This window comes from Podarcis muralis, chromosome 7 (assembly GCF_964188315.1).
Source record: "Podarcis muralis chromosome 7, rPodMur119.hap1.1, whole genome shotgun sequence".
Lineage (NCBI taxonomy): Eukaryota > Metazoa > Chordata > Lepidosauria > Squamata > Lacertidae > Podarcis > Podarcis muralis.
Genome location: NC_135661.1, coordinates 16,517,978 through 16,540,612, shown reverse-complemented (window position 1 = coordinate 16,540,612; position 22,635 = coordinate 16,517,978). Strand labels below are relative to the sequence as shown.

The 22,635-nt window shown below is 45.8% G+C and overlaps 1 protein-coding gene across 4 annotated transcripts in view; it reads right to left on the bottom strand.

Moving 5' to 3' along the window:
* The window catches only part of LOC114603248 (uncharacterized), a 31,789-nt gene extending 19,196 nt beyond the window's left edge, over positions 1-12,593 (bottom strand). For 2 of the 4 annotated variants that reach the window (XM_077931306.1, XM_077931307.1), the window contains exons 1-17: positions 12,477-12,593; positions 12,126-12,159; positions 10,426-10,458; positions 8,331-8,502; positions 8,095-8,204; positions 6,210-6,311; positions 5,798-5,902; positions 5,382-5,477; positions 5,194-5,289; positions 4,576-4,671; positions 4,388-4,483; positions 4,200-4,295; positions 2,671-2,766; positions 2,483-2,578; positions 2,295-2,390; positions 1,677-1,781; positions 896-1,000 (exon numbers count right to left, since the gene is read on the bottom strand). In XM_077931306.1, coding sequence (XP_077787432.1) covers positions 896-1,000; positions 1,677-1,781; positions 2,295-2,390; positions 2,483-2,578; positions 2,671-2,766; positions 4,200-4,295; positions 4,388-4,483; positions 4,576-4,671; positions 5,194-5,289; positions 5,382-5,477; positions 5,798-5,902; positions 6,210-6,311; positions 8,095-8,204; positions 8,331-8,502; positions 10,426-10,458; positions 12,126-12,159; positions 12,477-12,497 — 1,555 coding nt within the window. In that variant the 5' untranslated portion in view covers positions 12,498-12,593. The remainder of the gene's footprint in view (positions 1-895; positions 1,001-1,676; positions 1,782-2,294; positions 2,391-2,482; positions 2,579-2,670; positions 2,767-4,199; positions 4,296-4,387; positions 4,484-4,575; positions 4,672-5,193; positions 5,290-5,381; positions 5,478-5,797; positions 5,903-6,209; positions 6,312-8,094; positions 8,205-8,330; positions 8,503-10,425; positions 10,459-12,125; positions 12,160-12,476) is intronic. The other 2 variants (XM_077931308.1, XM_028742101.2) reach the window with 2 other exon arrangements.
* Between the last annotated feature and the right edge of the window lie 10,042 nt (positions 12,594-22,635).

Genomic DNA, 22,635 nt, shown 5'->3' with positions numbered 1-22,635 from the left:
GAAAACATTTGGAACCATTTTGAAACCTAAGTTATACATGCTGTCTTTCTTTCTTGCTGCTGTATAGAAAAGCACATGAATCTGACCTTTGATGAGTTGGTAAGTAAACCATTTTTAACTTACCAAATGTGTGGTCTCTTTCTTTTCTAAGGGAAGTTGTAAAATTTGGAAGCAACTTAGGGATATTTTAAAAAGTTTAACAGCCTCTATTTCCACACTTTACTTGGCTGTATGTTTTGTGATTTTAAATATCTGCTGGGGCTTGCCCCAAACCTGGATCTAGGCATCCAGGGAATTCTCCTTTTATTTTACCATATTTAGTATTTTTTATATTTAACCAATATACAAATCAAATTAACACTCAAATTGATCCCATCCACCACTGGATTTAGCCCTGCCCAATACTGGCATGTGGCCCACCAACAGATTAGAAGGGCGTCCCTCCCTTTACCAATTGCTATTTTGTCTGTCTCTCCTCTCTGCTCATCCCTACCTTTCTGGGGACTTTTGGTAAGAATCTGCTCTGAGTCAGGGGTTGGAGCTAGAGATGCAAAATCTTCCTCTCCACACTCATCATCATCATCATTGAAATGACCATCATTTTCTACAGAGATGGATACAAAGTAGATAATGATTCCCCCCCATACCGTGGCAACCTAGGATGCCCTGTGAACACACCAATGGGGGTCCAAGGACCTAATTCCGAACCATTAAAGTGTGTCTATTTGGAAACTTGGGGCTGGGCCAAAAGATTTTTGAGAAGCTGCCCCTTACAAACATTGATCAAGTCCCCTCTCCTAGTTCATCAATCTTTCAAAAGTTGAGAAAGTGCTGTAGCTCAGTGGTAGATCATCTGCTTTGCATGCAGAAGGACCCAGGTTAAATCCTTTCTTACCTCCTTTTTTACTCTCAGCACTGGTGGTTTCTTCTGGTCCAGGTTGAGGTGTCTGAGCTGGAGGAAAAGTTGTCTCTGGTCCCAACTGAGCCTGGGCGGTGGGAGCTGAAGAAGAAGATTAGAGGTGAAACTTGTGTTGTATCTTGTTGGGGGGGGGGGAGGGAGGCATGTGGGTTTCCCAGGGGTATATGGTTGGCCAGGGTGGAAAACAGGAAGCTGGACTAGATGGTGAGGTCTGAATCTAGCTTCAATCCAGATCATGCAAACATCAGCAGAGCCCAACTGGGTCTGATTAGCCACCTCTTTCTCCTCTTCTTACCCCCCTTCTGACCCGCTGCAGTGGTGGTTTGTTCTGGTCCAAGGTAAGGCGTCTGGGCTGGAGGTAAAGTAGTATCTGGTCTTAATGGCCTTAATGGAACGTGGGGAGTGGGGGCTGAAGAAAAATGCCATAGGTGAAACTTGTGGTTCAGCCTTAGTAGTATCAGATGCATATATTTCTCCATGGGGATTTTTGACCCATGAAAGGCCAGCCTGTTTCCCTCCACTCATGACAGGTGGATTTGTTTGATTTGCAAATTTGATATTTGCAAATCAAACAAATATCAGAAAGGATGTTGAGTGTCCAGGAAGCCCTGTCATCCAAAGGAAATGGAACCAGGTGGTACCTCTGTGCAGAAATTCCTATCTCAACTCAAAAGTGAGGACTGCCCAATATTCTACATGGCACATCAACAGAGCTAAATTAATTCTGTGCCTTGCCACCTCTTTCCCTTATTCTTACCTCCTTTCTGACCTTCGGCACTTGTGGTTTGTTCTGGTCCAAGGTGAGGTGTCTGGGCTGGAGGGAATGTCGTTTCTGGTCTTAATGGAACCTGGGGAGTGGGCTCTGAAGAAAGAGTTCAGTGATTAAACTTGGGGCACAGACTTGGGGGTGGTAGCTGAACTGTGGGGTTCTGAGCCTCCTTGAAGGAATGCCCACTTGCTTCAACTGATTCTTGACATTTATATTTGTAAATTAAGCAAATATCACAAAGGACATTGTTAGTGTTCAGTGCAGTCTACCACCCAAATAAAATGCAGTTGGGTGGCATCTCTTCCCAGAAATTCTAGTCACCTCTTAAACATGGGGAACACACAATATTCTAGATCAGTGGTTCCCAACTGGTGATCTGAGAACCCTGGGGGGTCTGCATAACGCACCCCGGGGCGTCCGTGGCACCATTCACATAACAAAAACTACTATAGGTAAGTCAAATTTTCAAAAGCATGGGGTGCATGGCTCAGCTTGTCAAAAACAGAGGGCCAGGAGCACGTAGCTAATTATGAGCTACTGTTCTAGATGACTCAAATGGCAACAGATCCCAACCATTTGATGTGACACCTCTGTTTCCATTCCTACCTCCCTTCAGAATGGTGGTTTGTTCCGGTCCAGGGTGAGGCGTCTGGACTGGAGGTAAAGTTGTCTCTGGTCTCAATGGCACCTGGGGAGTGGGCTCTGAAGAAAGAGTTCAGAGATTATTGTTCTAGATGACTCAAATGGCAAACAGATCCCTACAGTTGATTAGACATCTCCGTTTCCATTCCTACCTCCCTTCAGAATGGTGGTTTGTTCTGGTCCAGGGTGAGGCGTCTGGACTGGAGGTAAAGTTGTCTCTGGTCTCAATGGCACCTGGGGAGTGGGCTCTGAAGAAAGAGTTCAGAGATTATTGTTCTAGATGACTCAAATGGCAAACAGATCCCTACAGTTGATTAGACATCTCCGTTTCCATTCCTACCTCCCTTCAGAATGGTGGTTTGTTCTGGTCCAGGGTGAGGCGTCTGGACTGGAGGTAAAGTTGTCTCCGGTCTCAATGGCACCTGGGGAGTGGGCTCTGAAGAAAGAGTTCAGAGATTAAACTTGGGGTGCAGACTTGGGAGTGGTAGCTGAACTGTGGGGTTCTGTGCCTCCTTGAAGGAATGCCCACTTGCTTCAATTCATTCTTGACATTTATATTTGTAAATTAAGCAAATATCACAAAAGACATTGTGGGTGTTCAGTGCAGTCTACCACCCAAAGGAAATTCAGTTGGGTGGCATCTCTTCCTACAAATTCTAGTCACCTCTTAGACGTGGGGAAAACACAATACTCTAGATCAGTGGTTCCCAGTTGGTGATCTGTGGACACTCAGAGGGTCTGTGGCACCATTCACATAACAAAAACTTCTACAGAGATATCAAAATTTTCAAAAGCATGGGGTGCTTTTGAACTGTTCTAGATGACTCAAATGGCAACAGATCCAATCAGTTGATTAGGCATCTCTGTTTCTATTCCTACTGTGATGGCGCAATGGCATTTCCCCCCCTCGACACCATTGGGCCTGCCCTCACGCAAATATAGTCCAACCATCTCACAGTACACCAATTACATGAATTTCTACAAATTACCCCATATTATCTAGTGGGGGACTTGTGTGAGGGAAAACTTTATGATTTGGAGTCTCAGGCAGGATTTGATCAAATAAACAAGAAATATTTTATTAAACAAAGGACACTTCTGGTTATAATGTTATTTCAGGAAACCGTTCACCTAATAATATTTATACTAAACCTAAGTGTTGTTATGGACTTCTGATCAAGCACAGCTTCTTTTAAACTTCAGTTGCTTATGTTCAGTTACTTCGCTTCAGGTAGATGTTACAGGTTTTTAGACTAAAGGGTAAATGTTCAGCTTATTTCCAGTTATTTCACTTCAGTTCTTTCTCAGTTGCACAGCTGTTGCTGCTTAATACCTTGGTTCTTAAACAAGGTGGTACTTCTTGTCAGTTACACACCCCTTTGAGAACCCTACTGCTGAGGTACTCCAAGTAACAGACCCAAGGGATCACCACACCCCTCTTAACTGGTTTGGTAGTATTCCCTTTTTGTAGCAGAATCTCTCCCCTCCTGACTGGAATGAGACTTAAGTAGACTGTATCTTTCCAGCTTCTACTTCTCCTGGCTCAGCCTCAGCCTCCCAGTTAATTCATGGCCTATTACTCTCACAGGACACTGTCCTTCACACTAAACTCAGAGACTCCTTTCTGTAGCTTTTGATATATTCCTCAGAGTGGATGTTTCTACCCAGAACAAACTCTTTCTCTTCTCACTCTCTATCTCCCAAACTGAAACCTGTCTCTCCAAATCCTCTCCTTTTCAACTCCCTCTCTTGGAACCCTGGCCAATCAGGAGCTGCCATTCATTAACTGTTTGCGGGCAGGGAAAAAGAAAAAGAAAACACTTGGTAATGCAACCTGTACAGAAAAACAAACTTTTCCATCATACCTACCTCCTTTCAGAATGGTGGTTTGTTGGGGTCCAGGGTGAGGTGTCTGGGCTGGTGGTAAAGTCGTCTCTGGTCTCAATGGAACCTGTGGAGTGGGGGCTGAAGAAAGAGTTCAGAAATTATTGTTCTAGAAGACTCAAATGGCAACACTTCCCAACCAGTTGATTAGACATCTATGTTTCTATTCCTACCTTCCTTCAGAATGGTGGTTTGTTCTGGTCCAGGGTGAGGCGTCTGGACTGGAGGTAAAGTCGTCTCTGGTCTCAATGGAACCTGTGGAGTGGGGGCTGAAGAAAGAATTCAGAAAATATTGTTCTAGATGACTCAAATGGCAACAGATCCCAACCAGTTGATTAGACATCTCTGTTTCTGTTCCTACCTCCCTTCAGAATGGTGGTTTGTTCTGGTCCAGGGTGAGGCGTCTGGGCTGGAGGGAACGTTGATTCTGGTCTTAATGGAACCTGGGGAGTAGGCTCTGAAGAAAGAGTTCAGAGATTAAACTTGGGGTGCAGACTTGGGAGTGGCAGCTGAAGACATTTCTCTGTGGTGTTCTGTGCCTCCTTGAAGGAATGCCCACTTGATTCAATTCATTCTTGGCATTTATATTTGTAAATTAAGCAAATATCACAAAGGACATTGTTAGTGTTCAGTGCAGTCTACCACCCAAATAAAATGCAGTTGGGTGGCATCTCTTCCCAGAAATTCTAATCACCTCTTAGACGTGGGGAACACACAATATTCTAGATCAGTGGTTCCCAATTGGTGATCTGCGGACCCCAGGGGGTCTGCATTACCCACCCAGGGGGTCTGTGGCACCATTCACATAACAAAAGCTACTATAGAGATATCAAAAATTTCAAAATCATGGGGTGCCTGGCTTGGCTTTTCAAAAACAGGGGGTCTGCAGTACTTAGCTAATTAGGAACAACTGTTCTAGATGACTCAAATGGCAACAGATCCCAACCATTTGATGTGACACCTCTGTTTCCATTCCTACCTCCCTTCAGAATGGTGGTTTGTTCTGGTCCAAGGTGAGGTGTCTGGGCTGGGGGTAAAGTTGTCTCTGGTCTTAATGGAACCTGTGGAGTGGGGGCTGAAGAAAGAGTTCAGAGATTATTGTTCTAGATGACTCAAATGGCAACAGATCCCAATCAGTTGATTAGATACCTCTGTTTCCATTCCTACCTTCCTTCAGAATGGTGGTTTGTTCTGGTCCAAGGTGAGGTGTCTGGACTGGAGGTAAAGTCGTCTCCGGTCTCAATGGAGCCTGGGGGCTGGGGGCTGATAAGAAATGTCAGAAGTGAAACTTGTGGTGCAACCACGGTCATATCAGATGCATACACTTCTCCATGGGGATTTTTGACCTACTGATGGTTTTACTCCTCTCCTGCTAAGTATCTATATTTGCAACAAGCATATATCACAAAGGACACTGAGTGCCCAGTAAGGTCTGTCATCCAAAGCAAATGGAACCAGGTGGTATTCTATGCAGAAATTCCTACCTTAACTCAAAACTGAGGACTGTGCTATATTCTACATGACACAAGAGCAGCCGAGCCCAAATGAGTCTGTGCCTTGCCATATCTTTTTCTCGTTCTTACCTCCTTTCTGACTCTCAGCACTGGTGGTTTGTTCTGGTCCAGGCTGAGGTGTCTGGACTGGAGGTAAAGTCGTCTCTGGTCCCAGTGGAGCCTGGGGGCTGGGGACTGAAGAGAGAATTCAGAAATGAAATTTGGGCGCAGACATGGGAGTGGCAGCTGAAGACATTTCTCTGTGCCCAAATGAAGCAAAGCCCACTTACTTCAATCTACTCCAGGTTTTTATATTTGTAAATTTAGCAAATATCACAAATAATATTGTGAGTGTCCAGTGCAGTCCACCACCCAAAGAAGATGCAGTTGGGTGATATCTCCACCCAGAAGTTCTTTCCACCTCCCGGAAATCATATGCTGGATGACTAAAATGGCAACAGATCCCAACCAGTTGATTTGACGGCCCTCTTTCCATTATTACCTCCCTTCTGACCCTCAGCACTGGGGGTTGACGCTGGTTCAGGGTGAAAGGTCTGAGCAGGAGGTAAAGTCTCTGGTGTCAATGTTGCTGAAGGGCTGGAGGCTATAAGGAGAAAGAACACAGCTTGCTTGCTTGCTTGCTTGCTTGCTTGCTTGCTTGCATTCCATTTACTAAAGCACTTAGTTGATTCCTCTGGGTTTTTTTAACCTGTGGCACATTTCAACCTGTACATTATCTCCCAACCCCAACCAGTACTTTGTACTTATTCCATAAGCACCCCCTCCTGAGGAGTTTGAATTGGTAATGATAGGTATTGAAGTCTGTACTGTAGGTTGCTGCACATTATTGGTATATTTGGCTTGAGGGAGTGCTGTTAGGTTTGTTTGTGCATTATGTACCAAAGTAAAATGGGTGGTAGTGGCCATGCTGGAGCTAATCTAATTGATGTGAGGGAAGTTTCTATAATCAGCTGTGACAGTGTGACACTAAAAAGGCATGCTAACATGGAGAGCCTTTCAAAGGCTTTCTGACAACCACCTGCTTGGACTGGCTTTAAGAACATCAGAAGAACCTGCTTGAACAGGTCATTGGCCAATCTAGTCCAGTATCCTGTTCTCACATTGGCCAAACAGATGCCTATGGGAAACCTGGAATCAGGACCAGAGTGCAGCAGCCACTCTCCCCACTTGTGATGTCCAACAACTGGTCTTCAGAGGCAATTTTTGTGGCCAGTAGCCATTGATAGCCTGCTCCTCCATAAATCTGTCTATTTTAAAGCCTTCCAATTTGGTGGCCATCACTACATCTTGTGGGAGCACAGTTGAACTATGCAATGTGAGAAGATTTCCTCTTCTTTTTGTCCATGTCCTCAAACTTGAAACATTTGTGTTCTGGGGAGATTTCAGGGATACTTGAATACGATGCAATTCTGTAATATTTTTCTGGCATTTCTTCGAGGTCATTTGGTTGGGTGACTGGCTTTGGTTTTCATGTGATTCTGTCTTGGCCTTCAGGAAGAGATGTGCTATGTGCCCAAGCAAGCAAGCAAGCATTTGCAAAATACTTGGGAACATAACACAGCAACGCCCAAGCACCTTACGCTTCTGACTAAGCCCTGCTCAGGCACCTGTCTTAACCTTTGGACTCCCATTTGTAGTCAAGACAGAAGGAGAAGGATCTGATGGAACTCTAGCCTCCTCCCCACCCTGGACCAATATATATTGTTACATGCTACCCCAATCTCCAAGTGGGTTCCAGTGCTTAGCCGAAGTTTGGTCTCCTTGAAACGAAGGTCAGTGGAGACTGGGGTCTCTCTAGGATATATGTTTTATTTATACATGTATACATCCTGAGCATTGGATGGATGGGCTCATAGCACTAACAACCCATAAGATTCCTATTAGGTTTCCAGGGGAGCCCCAAAGCCCAGCAATGAGCAAGTCATATCTCTGTGTCCTCCAGCTTCCAGCATTCAGGGCTCAGGTTTTTCACTCTCTCACACAACAACTCTGTCTTTTGTTCTCCTAAGTACCAGCCAGGTCAGGGGGTGGGGGAAAGGCCACCCATTTGTTCCATGGCACAGAGCAACTTCTTTGGATATGCTAAATCGTGATACATAACCAGTCAGCCAAAGCCATTGCCTTGAGATAGGAACCAGACTGGCAAACTTGCTAGTATACATTCTATACCCACAGGTGCAGGATCCCAATAATTGGAAGAGATTTAGGGCACCATCCAGACTGACTCTCCCCCAAAAAACTCATAACAGTCTATTATGAGTGTGCACAGGCCCCCAATATTCACCTTGAATCAGATCCCTAAATAAATTCACGGCAGTCCTTTCAAGTAGTTATGGTATTGGTAACAGAAATGTGGAAATGCTCACCAGTAGGACAGTAGGCTTCGGGGCAAGTGAAGCGCACTTGATAGTCACGGCATGCCTTGCCCTTTTCTTGCTGGGCATTGATACAAGCAAAGCCACTGGTGGCATCATTCCTGTTGGGAACACAGGGAAGAACAGGGTGTCAGGGATGGGACAAGGAAAGGCAGCCGCAAGAGGCAGAAATTCAAAGATAAGAACCCAGCTAAGGAACCCGTAGAATAGGGGACATGGAATCTCACACAGAAAACTTCTGCCCAGTCTCAGACGCCGGAATCCCATCCACGGTTTGGACCTCAATGGCAAGCGGCTGGGGGCAGATGATGTGGGGATTTTCATCCCAGAACTGGGACAGGAGTTCGTAGTCCCCAGTCCCGGAAGGATTGTCGCGGTCAAACCAACGGGTCTTGCATTCTGCAAAAGAAGGGGGGGGAGAGAGAGAGAGAGAAGAAAAACTGACTTTCAAAGGAAGCAGGTGCCTTTGGTCTTCCCTTCAAAGAAATAAGAATTCTGGAAAGTCACAACTATTTTTTTTTTAAAAAAATGCTGCAATATAGAACCGTAGAATTATAGAGTTGGAAGTGGCCATGGGCATAGCCAGGATTTTTTTTTGGGGGGGCAGGTTTTTGTTAGGGGGGTAGGCTTTTGTTGAGGGGCAGAACCTCAGATTTGTATTAATTTGTATTGTTTTGTATTGATGGGGGACAGCTGCCCCCCGCCCCCCTTGGCTACACCCATAGAAAGGCTCCCCAAGAATCACCTCACTCAACCTCCTGCATCAGAGCTATATACTCAGCTGTTTTTGCCAGAGAGCTCACAAAATTACAGCGGCATGTTATCAATTGTAAATCACTTAATGGCTTGGGCAGCTCTCAAATTAAATCACCCGTGCTTTCTTTCATTCCCACGTGATGAGGAGGTTCTGCCTCCACTGTTGGAGACTGTATATGAGTTGGAATATCAGCTGCCTGGAATCGCAAGCGGGGAGAGCTACTGGCTCACTCTGGCCCTGCTTGTGGACTTCCCAGAGGCATCCATTTGGCCACTGTGGGAACAGGATACTGGTCTAGATGGGACCCAGCAGGGCTCTTCCTATTAGCACCAGGCACTTGGCTCGCAACAAACCCCAGATCCCAAATCATTTGGAATTTCCTCAGAGTGGGTTGAGGCAGATCGCAGCACAGTGGGTTGAATCCACCTGGCATGATCCAGGACTGTCAAAAGGAGGGATGGTCGGGGAACTGCATGCTTAATCAGAGATTGAAACCCTACTTAAACATGGAGTTGGTGGCAGGTTAGGGGGCACAGAAATGCAGGCAGAGGCTTTGATCTGTCCTTCTTTCTCCTTTCCTCCCACTGGACACATATTGAATTTAAGTCTACCCAAACATGAGTTTCAATATGTAATTTATAATGCATAATTTTTAAACCTGCATAGTTTCCAAAATAAAGATATTTTTAACCAGAATATTTTATTTTGAAAAGTTTTAAGCTAACTTGTGTGTGTGTGTGTGTGCGCGCGCGTGCGTGATTTTATTGGTAATGTGCATTTTATATTTTATGTAATCTGCTTAGAGGTTTCGATAATTAAGCCGGTGCTGTGGGTTAAACCACAGAGCCTAGGACTTGCCGATCAGAAGGTCAGTGGTTCGAATCCCCGCAACGGGGTGAGCTCCGGTTGCTTGGTCCCTGTTCCTGCCAACCTAGCAGTTCGAAAGCACCTCAAAGTGCAAGTAGATAAATAGGTCTACTCCGGCGGGAAGGTAAATGGCATTTCCGTGCACTGCTCTGGTTCACCAGAAGCGGCTTAGTCATGCTGGCCACATGACCCGGAAGCTGTACGCCGGCTCCCTTGGCCAATAAAGCGAGATGAGCGCTGCAACCCCAGAGTGGGTCACGACTGGACCTAATGGTCAGGGGTCCCTTTACCTTATATAGGCTTAATTATCGAAACCTCTAAGCAGATTACATAAAATATAAAATGCACATTATCAATAAAATACTAATATCCTGTTAATATAAGTAATAATACATATTTTTTAATTTACAAATTAGAATGATCATTTCGAGTTAGAATAATTATTTTTTAAACCATAGACCAGAAAGGTTTTGGGGAGTTATTCGTAAATATTGAAGATAAAATAGCAAAGAAAGAAATGAACCCGCCCACCAGCCAGAGGCGCCTCCGAAAAACCACAGGCCAGAGCGGATCACATCCACCCCTCCCCCAGGATGTCTCAAGCTCCAATTCCCCAATACAAGAGGAGCTTGAACTATCCGGTTTGTGCATCTGAATCTGTAGCCGAGAAACAGAAAGAGAAAAGGAAAATTACTGACCTTTTGCAGGGGGTTGTTTAACCTCCTGAGCACCTAAAGAAAAGAAGCAGCAGGTCACCACCGGTTTAGACTAGAAACCTGGGCCTTAGCTAGATAAGACTCCATGTGCACAACTAGTCATTTCAGCGAGGGCTTTTCTGAAGTAAACTGCAGGTGGGGAGATGGGGCTGCTGAGACAGACTCTGACATTGGAGGTGGAATTGAAAGGCTGGTCTTTAACCCTTTACCCCCTTGATGGATGAAGGAAAATACTAGGCCCCGGGAGGCCAGGGTTCAAATTGCCACTTGGCCATGAAGCTCAAAAGGTGACCTTAGGACAGCCACAGCCTCTCAGCCTAACCTATCTCACCGGGTTGGCGTGAATATAAAATTGGGTGGGAGGGAGGACCATGGAAGCCGCTTTGAGCTCCTAGGAGGAAAGATGGGTTATAATAATAATGATGATGATGATGATGAAATTTAAGGTGGGAGAAAAAACTTTCCCTTTCCTTCTTCTCCTTCTTCTCCTTCTCTTTTTAATACCAAGATGGCCTGTCTCACCCAGTACTGCCTAAGGGACAGCACTCATGGACAGAGAGCTGTTGAGTGGTCCAGGGTCTCTCAGTGAAGACTATGAATGGCTCAATTGAGATTTGAGGTGGGGTCTCCCTGGCTTCAGCCCACCACCACTGCACCTCAATGTCTTCCCCTCAAAAACATTTCTGGTGGATTTTCCCAGGCGCACATCTGGGCTCAGAACTTGGCTCCGGGGGGTGGGATGTGAGCTGACCATTTTGTTTTTATTCTGTCCCCCTTCCTCCCCACTTCACACGTTCCTTAATAAATTTGCAATAATAATAATAAAAAAAAACAGTCAACAAATAGTTCCTCCCAGAACTTGGGCATTTAGCTTATAGTCAAACCAGAGGCACATTTCCAAGAAGGACACGGGTGGCACTGTGGTCTAAACCATTGAGCCTCTTGGGCTTGCCGATCAGAAGGTCGGTGGTTCGAATCCCCACGACGGGGTGAGCTACCATTGTTCTGTCCAAGTTCCTGCCAACCTAGCAGTTCCAAAGCATGCCAGTGCAAGTAGATAAATAGGTATCGCTGCGGTGGGAAGGTAAATGGCGTTTCCGTGCACTCTGGTTTCCATCACAGTGTTCCATTGTGCCAGATGTGGTTTAGTCATGCTGGCCACATGACCCGGAAAGCTGTCTGGGGACAAACGCTGGCTCCCTAGCCTGAAAGCGAGATGAGCGCCGCACCCCATAGTTGCATTTGACTGGACTTTATTTTTACCTTACCTTTTACATTTCCCCTGAAGTTTCTGTATTAATAAAGGGATGGTCATCCACTGTTATGAAGACTGAGTGATTACAGTCCCCTTTCGGCATGCTGGCTGAGGCATATTTTTGGCCTAGTCTAATACTTTTGTGGTCTAGCCTTGATATGCATTAGATCAAGGGCTGCAGGTCAGTGGTAGAGCATCTTATTTGCCTACAGATGTTCCCATATTCAATCCTCAGCATCTGCAGGTAGGGCTGGGAGAGATTTCAGTCTCAAACCCTGGAGAGCAGCATCCAGTTAGTGTAGACAACACTGAGCTACATGGACCGGTGGTCTGACCCAATATAAGGGAGCTTCCTGTGTCTCTAGGCACACCTGCTCCCTCCCCAATGGCTGGATCAAAACATCACAAGGGGGATGTTGACACTTACCTGTGAGGGACAGAGCCAAGAGCACCCCAAGGAGCTGAAGGAAGACAGTAGATAAGAAGAAGAATTAACACACCGTAGATGGAAGGAGAGATCTGCTGAATTTTCCAGGAAGTGGACTTCTCATTCTGACCAATGGATGTTGAGTTATAGTATCACAACAGAAGGGAAAAAATGGGACAATTCCCTGCTTCCCGTCCCCGTCTTTGATATTTTGCTTGCCTTCTCTTTCACTCCTCTTACTATGGATGGATAATGTTGTACATAATTGTCTATCTCAACACAATACTAAAGCTGAAAAGTGGAAAGGAAACATGCTGCTTTGGGTTTAGGAAATGAGGGGAGAATTCTTACCATGCTCTGGAAGACCTTCATCTTGTGGAAACTGTGTGTGTTCACTCCTGGGGAACGATGGTTTTATGAGCACCTGGAACCCACTGCCATGCGTAACCTGACCTTTTGCATTTCCTGTTCGGCTGCATTGTTGCCCTGCTGACATTTGGTGACCAGGAAGCCTTATCCTGTTGACACCATCCATCCTGTGTTTCTTCATAATAACTTCCAGAGGTGCAGAGAAGAGCTTCTGTATTCAGACGGCTCCCCATGCTCCACCCACAAGGTCAAATGTCAATGGAAGGTAGGGTAGGCGTCCATGCAAAGCGGTTAGACAAAACGCAACTGCCCCAGGGACGTCACAATCTCTTGAAACTGGAACTTGAGGTGTTCCGGTTGAAGTATTTTGATGGGTTTATGGCAGAAGCAGAAACAAACACAAGTTTATCCTCTAGTATGGGGTATTTCTTGAGCTGAGAGTGAGTTCCTGGTGGGGATGGGGATGGCATGAGGTTCAGAATAAATGTCCTTATTTTCCAGGGACAGTCCAGTATTTACAGAAGTTGTCCCAGTTTCTGATTTGATCCTGGAATGTCCCACTTTTCCTTAGAACATCCCTATTTTCATCGGAGAAATGTTGAAGGGTATGGAGTTATGCCACCCCCGAGCCAAGGAAATAAGTAACTATACAATCTTTAGAAGCCATCTGAAGGCAGCCCTATATAGGGAATTTTTTTTAAATGTTTAATGTTTTATTATGTTTTTATATATCTTGGAAGGCACCCAGAGTGGTTGGGGCAACCCAGTCAGATGGCTGGCATATAAATAACATCATCATCATCATTATTGAATAGGACGTCCCTATTTTCATCAGAGAAATGTTGGTGGGTATGGAGGCTCAGTGTTGGAGCACAGTAGCTCAGTGGTACGAGTATCTGCTTTGAATCTAGAAGGTCCCAGGTTCAATCCCCAGCATCTCCAGGTAGGGCTGGGAAAAAATATTGGCTGAAACTCTGGAGAGGTGCTGCCAGTCAGTGCAGAAAGTATTTAGCTAGATGAATCAATGATTTGACTCGGTGTAAGGCTGCTTCTTAAGTTCCTATTTTGGGAAACTGGCCTAGTAGCAAATGGGCAGCTAGTGCAAGCTTCAGAGCACTAGAGTCATGTGCTGTTCCCATCAACAATTGCCAAGGGAAGGGAACCAGGAACTTCTGCATTCCCAGCACTTGCTCTGCACTGGCAATGCTCCTAAGAATGATTTCGGTTATGAGGAACAGAAAAGGCCAACCACGTAGCAACGAGAACCAAACTGCACAAGAAGATGACACCTGAAACAAAGTTTGCGGGTAGGAAGTGTCAAGCAAATTCTCCAGGGAAGGGAAGTGATCGCTCCGCACATTAAATGGGGGGTGCCCTTTGCGTGGTTGGGCACAGCCCCCTGGACCCTGTGTGGCCCCATTAGCACAGGCTTGGCTTCGCCTTCCCCAGGTGGGATACCTGGAGGTCTCCGCCTATCTCAGCCAGTTGCCCAATCCCACCTGGGGAGGCGTTGCCACGGTGATCAGGCCAGGTAGGGGTGGGGACCACCTTGCCCACACAATAGGGGAGGATCTGGGAATCGTCAGTTGGCTCCAGAGCTTCTCCCACCCTACCCACCCTAGGTTAAGACTTCTTTTGCAGGTTAACCGTTTCTCCACAGGTACGCGGGCGCTGCTATGTCAGGGTCGCTGTTGAAGGGCCGGAAAGGAATTTCCCTGCATTGGCAGGTTTGCCTTTCCCGTAGCAAAACATCACAACTTTGGCGGTATCAGGCCTTGGGCAGAATCCTTAGTCTATTACCCCCATAATGGGGGGGGCGTGCAGTGGTGACCCACGCCCCTCCTCTTTGTGGCAGCAATACCAGGGTTCCCCATTAAAGGGGTTGTTTTGAGGGGAGGCTTTGGCCGTACGCCTAGAGGTTGTCATTGCTCTCCCCTGCAATGGCGGCATAACGGGGGTGGGCTCTCTCTGCTTGAACATATGTTCTCCAGAGCCAGCCCATCCCCCCCACACTCTGGATAACCCTGATGTTCTCCAGATCCCTGGTGGGAGGCTGGGAGGGATAATGCCTGAGCCAAGTTCTACCCACATCTGAAACATAATAAAGTTGTGGCCAATTTTAATCCCATAGCATGTTGTCTTGAGTCGTTATTCCACATGGGGGCCGCCCAGGGTTTTTGGGAACTCCGCCTGTCCACGTAAATCTGATATTTTCAGTTTCTCCCAGGTTCTTACTTTTTCAAACTTACCTTCACTTATTCACATTTCCCTACACACACACACACTTTTCAAGTTTATACATTTCACTAATTTTACAATCATTTTGACATTTCAGAACTTGACTTCCTTCCCGCTCTTTCTGCAGCTCCTTAAATTTATTTTTAATATCTTTTGCATATCCAGATTAACTTAATTTGCTTGTTTATTCATCTTCTCTAAATATATACTCTAATGAAACTGCAGGTTATTAAATTAATCCTGCCAATGTTTTTATCTGTTTACAATTTGTCTGTAAACGTTCAATAAACCATTTCCATGCCTTTATTTTTTAAAAAAAGCATTATCTTGATTTCACATGTGATGTGTATTCACATTTCCACATCAGTTTGACAATTTTAATAAAGAAGCCGTCAGGAAAATCCACCAGCATTTTAGTGTGAATTTCTTCTTATACACACACATTTGTACGCAATTTTGCCTAATATAATTGATGCATCTTTATGCACCCCACCCCACCAGCATTCTGTCCTCATAGTGGTTGACCGGATGCCTGTGGGAAGCCCAGAAGCAGGACCTGAGCACAAGAGCTCTCTCCTCTCTTGCAATTCCCAGCAATTGGTATTCCAAAGCATTACTGTCTCTGACCATGGAGGCCGGGCACAGCCATCAAGCAGCAAACCCAGAAGTGTTTTGCTGTGCACGCATGCGCAGAAGCAGTCGACCGCTTCTCCTCCGGTTGCAAGAACCTCGGGATCCTGCCATACCTCCAGAATGGATCCTGTTCACAACTGGAGGTACCACTGTACTTCTTTTCTGGAATTATTTTTTTAAGAAATCCTGCAAGTTAAACCAAAATTCAGGAGGAGCAGACAGAGCAAACTGGAGGCGCAATAACAGTGCTGGAAATCATCTCACCCCTGTCCCACATTGGGTGGGTAATGAATGCCACGGGGTCTAGAACTTTTATTCATTGGAGGGTTTTATTCGGCCTTTGTTCCAACTCATCCTGGTGTCATGCATGGAGACGGGATGCACATCTCCAGAGACTTAGACACAGTTAATGGACTTGTATTTCAGACACAATAGGAGGATACACATGGAAGATACTCATCCCCCAACCTACCTGTTATGACAGCTCAGAAATCTCTTCATAGAGGTTTCCACAAGGAGGGAGGAAGCAGGATGTCAATGTTCCTGGGGCCCTTCCTCTGCTTCCTCTTGCAACAGAATCCTGGCTGGTGATCTTCCATCAATAAGAAACACTCATTGCCTTATCTCCTGGATATCAAGTGTGTGTGCATCACATAAAGTATAAATGGGATGGTACATTTCTCTGAACATGTGCAGCATGCACTGGGGTGGCGGGCGCTGCCATTGGCAGAGTCTTCCTGCGATGTGTGTGCATACGATGCATTTATTTCATTTTGTAAATTCTTTGCTGCTTTTCCGCCAATAGGCTTTCAAGGCAGCATACAATTTTTCGAATGACTTATTTTTAATCGGTCTATGGCGATTTGGTTGACAGATCATGAACATTGAAGACAGCATAGGGTTATCAAGGTGAGCACAGCAAAGGGAAAATGCAGTGGTTTGTAACCAATGCCAGCCCTACTCAGAGCAGTCCCAGTGGAATTAATGAACATGATTAACATAGGTCCCTCTGTTTGAATGGCTCTGTTCTGAGTAGATCTTAGCTGGCTACAACACATTATATGTGCACACAAATTCTGCTTTTTAAAGTAACGCGACAAAACATAAACAACAAAATCCATGAAGAATTAGGGGGGGGGGAATACAGTTTTGATTCAGGGGCTCTCCAGATATCCTTTTACTTATGCACTCATGTTTATTTGTAGGCCTGGACACTGGATTCCGCCAAAGCCCCAAATATTAAACCAAATCCTCCTAACTGTAGGGATTCTAGGCTTCGCTTGAGTCAGGTGGCGACAACCTCAGAGCAACTGAGAACTCCTAATGCTTTGGTTTTGCTTTAGAAACAAGATTTAGGCCGGTTAATTCAGAAGTCGAAAAAATCAAGAAGGAATGCTGAGTAGGAGAATTTCAGAAGCATCCCCAGCAAGATGCCCCAGCGAGTTTGTCTGTGAAGCATCTCAAGAACTGGACCCTTCCACTTCTCCTATAAACTTTGGAAAGTGGCTTGTCTGTTCCCTACAGGTTCAGCTACCTCCTGAGATATCGCCGTCACACTCCTGATATCGCCGCCAAATTTGGCACAAGGGTTTTCAGAGGTGGGGATGGGGTCTGTGTCAATATTTGGACACCCCAATTTGAGATGTGTATCTCAAAAAATATTTGAGATGTGTTTATGGTTGAAAGTTGTTTTAAATTATTTTAAATATTATTTTCAATCTTGTAACCCAGCTTGGGAACTTAGAGTCAAGGGTAGGTAATAACTAAATAAATAGTGATGGTGATGATATATTAATGATGATGATAGTAATAATAATAAGAACAATGTCACCAAACTCAGCCCGAGAGTTCCTGAGGTGGAGGTAGTAGACTTTGGTGCCGTTTGTATGCCAGGCGCCATTTTGAATCAAGGTGGTGGACCAAAACATCACTTTGGCGTGATTTTGCCTGTTCTTTGACATAGACTTAGTGACCTCTTGAGATATTTTTGCCATATTTGACATGAGAGTTCCTGACACAGGAGCCAACTCCTAGGGGCTGAGGTCCTTTCATCCCCCCAATAAAACATTTGAGGAGGCCAGGGACGCCATTCAATTGGTGTGTGTGCACTGCATCATGTGATCGATTATGCAGGGTGGGGCTTACCTGGCTCCTCCCAATATTTCATCCAAGTTGACACCACTGGTTCCTGAGCTGCGGCATGGGACACTTCATCACCATTTGGATGCCAGGGTGCCAGTTTGAACCAAGATGGCAGACTGAAATGTGACTTTGGCATGCTTTCATGATGGGTCCAAACTCACAAATTACACTATTCATTTGAAAAACACAATATTTTTGAGTTTCGGGGGGGGGGGGGAATCCCAGCCAGTGCTGGGCTCTCCCCGCTAGCTACAGATGGAAGTGAAATATTCTAACAGGCTTTGCAAGCTGAACTGGTTTGGTACTTGCCCTTTGGCACATCTTGCTTTTGCTACCTTCACCTCCCGTTTGGCTACAGTGGGGATTGCATTGCAGGCCTGGAAAAAGTGTTTCAGCAAACTTTGGCACAATTCATGCGCAATGAACATGCAACGGTGGCTATCTTGTAGGAGACGTGCACTTAAGCGCCCTGCTGGATTGGACCAAATGCCCATCTGTTCCAGCATTTTCTGCTTGCATGAAAAGGCCAGTCAGATCCCTCTGAAAACCAGCAAGCAGAATTTGAAGGCAACAGATCTCTCCTGCACACGAACTCTCCCTTCGACTTCCCATTCTTGGAAATCTGGGGTGGGGTGGGGAGTGGGAAGAGGCGATCACATGTCAGCTCCCACCTCACCACAGTTTAGAAAGTAAAGCAGGCATAGACAAACTCCTGCCCTCCAGATGTTGTAATCCATGGTCAATATTCAGGGATGAAGAGGGCTGGAGTCTAGCAAAACCCAGAAGCTGTCATAGTGCCCCCCCCCCCCCCCGATTTAAGCCTTAGATTAATTCATGAGGTGCTACCTCTGGTGGTGCAGTGGGTCACTGCACATGGTTCTTAACCAGAAGGTTGGTGGTTCAAGCCCATCCCAGGAGGGCTGTGGGCAGGATTGGACAAGATGAACCTTGGGGTCCCTTCCCACTCTTCAATTCTATGTTTCCGAGCACAATTCAAAGTGTTAGTGCTGACCTTTAAAGCCCTAAACGGCCTCGGTCCAGTATATCTGAAGGAGCATCTCCACCCCCATCATTCTACCCGGACACTGAGGTCCAGCGCTGAGGGCCTTCTGGCGGTTCCCTCACTGCGAGAAGCCAAGTTACAGGGAACCAGGCAGAGGGCCTTCTCCGTAGTGGCACCCACCCTGTGGAACACCCTCCCACCAGGTGTCAAAGAGAAGAACAACTACCAGACTTTTAGAAGACATCTGAAGGCTGCCCTGTTTAGGGAAGCGTTGAATGTTTGATGCATTACTGTATTTTAATATTTGGATGGAAGCTGCCCAGAGTGGCTGGGGAAGCCCAGCCAGCTGGGTGGGATATAAATAATAAATTGTGATTGTGATTGTGATTAGATTCAACAGTTCCGGGTTGTGGCAAACCCAAAAATAAGGGATTCCAGAAAGGAACTGGAGGAGCACATCACTAAAAGCATTGAGACTCAACTGCAAAATATTTGAATACCTTATAGGCAGGAGATCAGCTAGGGAGGTAGGTGGACCTCTGAACAACAAGGAAGTGAAAGAGGTGCTAAAGGAGACTGCAGAGAAGCTGAACGAATTCTTTCCATCAGTCTTCAGTGTGGAAATTATAGGGCAGAATACTGAACCTGAACTAACTTTCCCAAGAAGGGAGCCTGTGGAACTGTGGTAAATAGCAGTACTGGGAACAGATTAAATTTTGAAGACTTTATTGGCAAACCAAAAACTGACAGAACACCAGATCATATGTACATAAAATGAGCCCTGTTGGATCAGGATAAATGTCCATCTCTTTCAGCATCGAGCCTTCACAGTGGTCAGGCAGATGCCTCTGAGACGCCCTTTAAGAAAGATGTGAGTAGAAAAGCACTGATTCAGTGGACTACTCATGACTCATTTGAGTCATAGGTGTGACCAGGTCATAGATGCCCCCAGGACAGGGCATGCTTAATGTACATGTGGCCTTTAAAAAAAAGCAAACCAGAAGCTCAGTGGTTTGGGCAGGGGAGAACTCTAAGCATTTTGACACAAACGTAGGGCAAGGTTTCATTCTGTGTGACGCAGGTTTCAGAAATAGAAGTGTTGCAAAGTTGTCTAGCTGGTACACTGCTTTCTGCTCTCCACCCCATGCTACAAGCAGATGCGTTTATACTGTTCAACATACAGTGGTACCTCGGGTTACATACGCTTCAGGTTACAGACACTTCAGGTTACAGACTCTGCTAACCCAGAAATATTACCTCGGGTTAAGAACTTTGCTTCAGGATGAGAACAGAAATCGTGCAGTGGCGGTGCAGCAGCAGCAGGAGGCCCATTAGGTAAAGTGGTGCTTCAGGTTAAGTACAGTTTCAGGTTAAGAACGGACCTCCAGAACGAATTAAGTACTTAACCCCAGGTACCACTGTACAAAACTTCCAGAGTGGTGTACATTTTAAGACTTGAAAGCGAATTTAAGGCAACAGCAGCAATAGAACATCTTTGATGGTTCAAGCAACGTGACTGGGCCACACGACAGGGTAGGCCTACATGACTAAGGACATTCTAAGCAAGCACCTGAAGTAGGTATGGGGAACCTCTCATTCCTCCTGATGTGGTGAAACTACAACTCCCATCAGCGCCAGCAAATGTGGCCAATAGCCAGGTCTGATGAGAGTTGTAGTTCGGCAGCAACTGGAGGGCCATAGGTTCTCTTGTTGTTGTTGTTGCTTAGTCATTTAGTCATGTCCGACTCTTCGTGACCCCATGGACCAGAGCACGCCAGGCACTCCTGTCATCCACTGCCTCCCGCAGTTTGGTCAGACTCATGTTTGTAGCTTCGAGAAGACTGTCCAACCATCTCATCCTCTGCCGTCCCCTTCTCCTTGTGCCCTCCATCTTTCCCAACATCAGGGTCTTTTCCAGGGAGTCTTCTCTTCTCATGAGGTGGCCAAAGTATTCTAAAGTTCTCTACACCTCATCTAAAGCAAGAAACAGAACCTGTGGATAGGAATGGGAAAGGAAATTGATTTTGTTTGCATTTCAACAAGAAAGTACCTATTTTGCAGTCTCTGAAAAAACATGGAAGCTGAAATTTGGGTCTTTCCATCGATGGCCAGTAGAGGGAAACATCATGACACAATAAGCATGCTTTGTTCAGAGAAATGATTCAACCAAGTGAATTTCCTGACACTCACGCCAGTTCCAGGTTGTCCCTAGTTTCTGATTGCATCAAAGGCAAGAGTTCACTCAGGACAAGAATGTGCAGCTCTGAATCCCATGTCCTGAAGAAAGCGCCTCTAGAGAAGGAGGAATATTGGGAACTGCTTTATCTAGAGTCAGACCCTTGGCTTGGTCCATCTAGCTCATCATTGTTTAGGATTTCAGACAGGGCTATTTAAAAGAAGATTAGACAAATTCATCAAGGACAAGTTTATAAGTAGCTACTAGCTGGGCTCTGCTTCCATGGTCAGAGGCAAGAATGCTTCTGAATTCCATTTTCTGGAATTTTCTGGAGTGCTCCTGTGCTCTGGACTAGACGAGCCACTAGCCTGATCCTGCAGGAATCTTCTTAATAAGCATTGAAAACAAGGTAGCCAAACCGAAACCAGTCAGGTAGAGGCACACTGTTGAAGGCAACAAGGAGCTCAGCTGCACACCTGCTGTTTTATGTCTGTGCTAATAAGCATTTTACTGTATTTGCAATGGCCTCTGACTACAAGCAATAAATATTTATTGGATTAGATACGCCCATCCATTCACGCACCCATCTCTATCTTCGATCCAAACATCAAAGACATGTTATAAGAGTTCTAGGACACAGTCAGACGGGGGAAATTACAGGGAGGAGCGGTGACGCAAACAAGTGGGGAGTGTTGTGGGGGCCAGATAGAACACCCTGGAGGGCCACCACCTTTGGACCTTGGTTCTGAGGTTCCCCACCTGTGTTGTCAAGAGATCCAAGAGACTAAGGGGGTGTGAAGGAATTCTGAGCCCTGGGGACAGGCGGGAGCTGTGTCAGGGTGGGTGAGTGGCTCAAGCAAACAGGGATGCAGCTACTGCAACCTACAATGAAAGGGTTGAAATAGCTGCCAAGGGATTGCTCCTGGGTGAACCTAGTGGAGCTTCCTTGCAAGCCCTAAAGAGTCAGGCAAATGATGTATGAGCATCACTACGATGCTGATGGTACCATTAAGACAACGGAAGTAACAGTCAGAGAATCCTGTGTGTGTGTATTAGAATCATAGAACTGTAGAGTTGGAACCCCCAAGTTCAACCCCCTGCAAGGCAGGAATATACAGCTGTCCCATGCAGGGATCGAACCTGCAACCTTGGCATTATCAGCAGTGATAAAGCAGGAACAGCTGGCAGGCGGGGAAAGAGGGAGCTCCCTGGCTGGGTCCTGCCTTAAATATAGCAGGCCATGCCCCCAGAGCCAGCTGATTGGCTGGCCAGGGTGTGACGCAGCTGGGAATCCCCCCAATCGCGCGGGGCTGGGCTCCAGCCACTGCGTGCGTGGTGGGGCTGTGAAGCCCGCAACCCCACCTCCTCTGTAGGGTGGAAGTAGCTTTATCAGCAGTCAACAGAGCTATCCAGGCTGAACTATCATATATATAATAAATTATAATTATTTTTAAAAAAGCTGCATTATGTTGGTAATTGCTGCTATGACCTTTTTTTTAAAAAAAATTATTATTATTTTCATTTTGCTTACAAAGACACACACACACACACACACACACACACACTGTCACCCTTATCATAATTTAATAAGCACATAAACTTCCATTTCAAAGAGGCGCTGGTGTCCAACACCTATCATTCAGACTTCCTTTATGATGGATCAGTAAAATAAACAGTGACTCATATCCTCAAGTTCCCCTTCTCCACAAATACACTTATGGTTGGGTGCCATGAAGCGTCTTCCACCTGGCCTCTAGAAGTTAGTGCATCTTATGGGAGCAAATTCTAACTATGCCCTGTGTGAAAATGTCAGTGTAGACAATACTAAGCTAGATGGATCAGTGGATAAGGAAGCTTCCCAAGTAAAGGAAGGGGAAATGATGATCAGATAGATGTTTACAGTCCAGTTCCAGAATTAAGTTTAGAAATCCTTGAAGAGGAACTAGAAT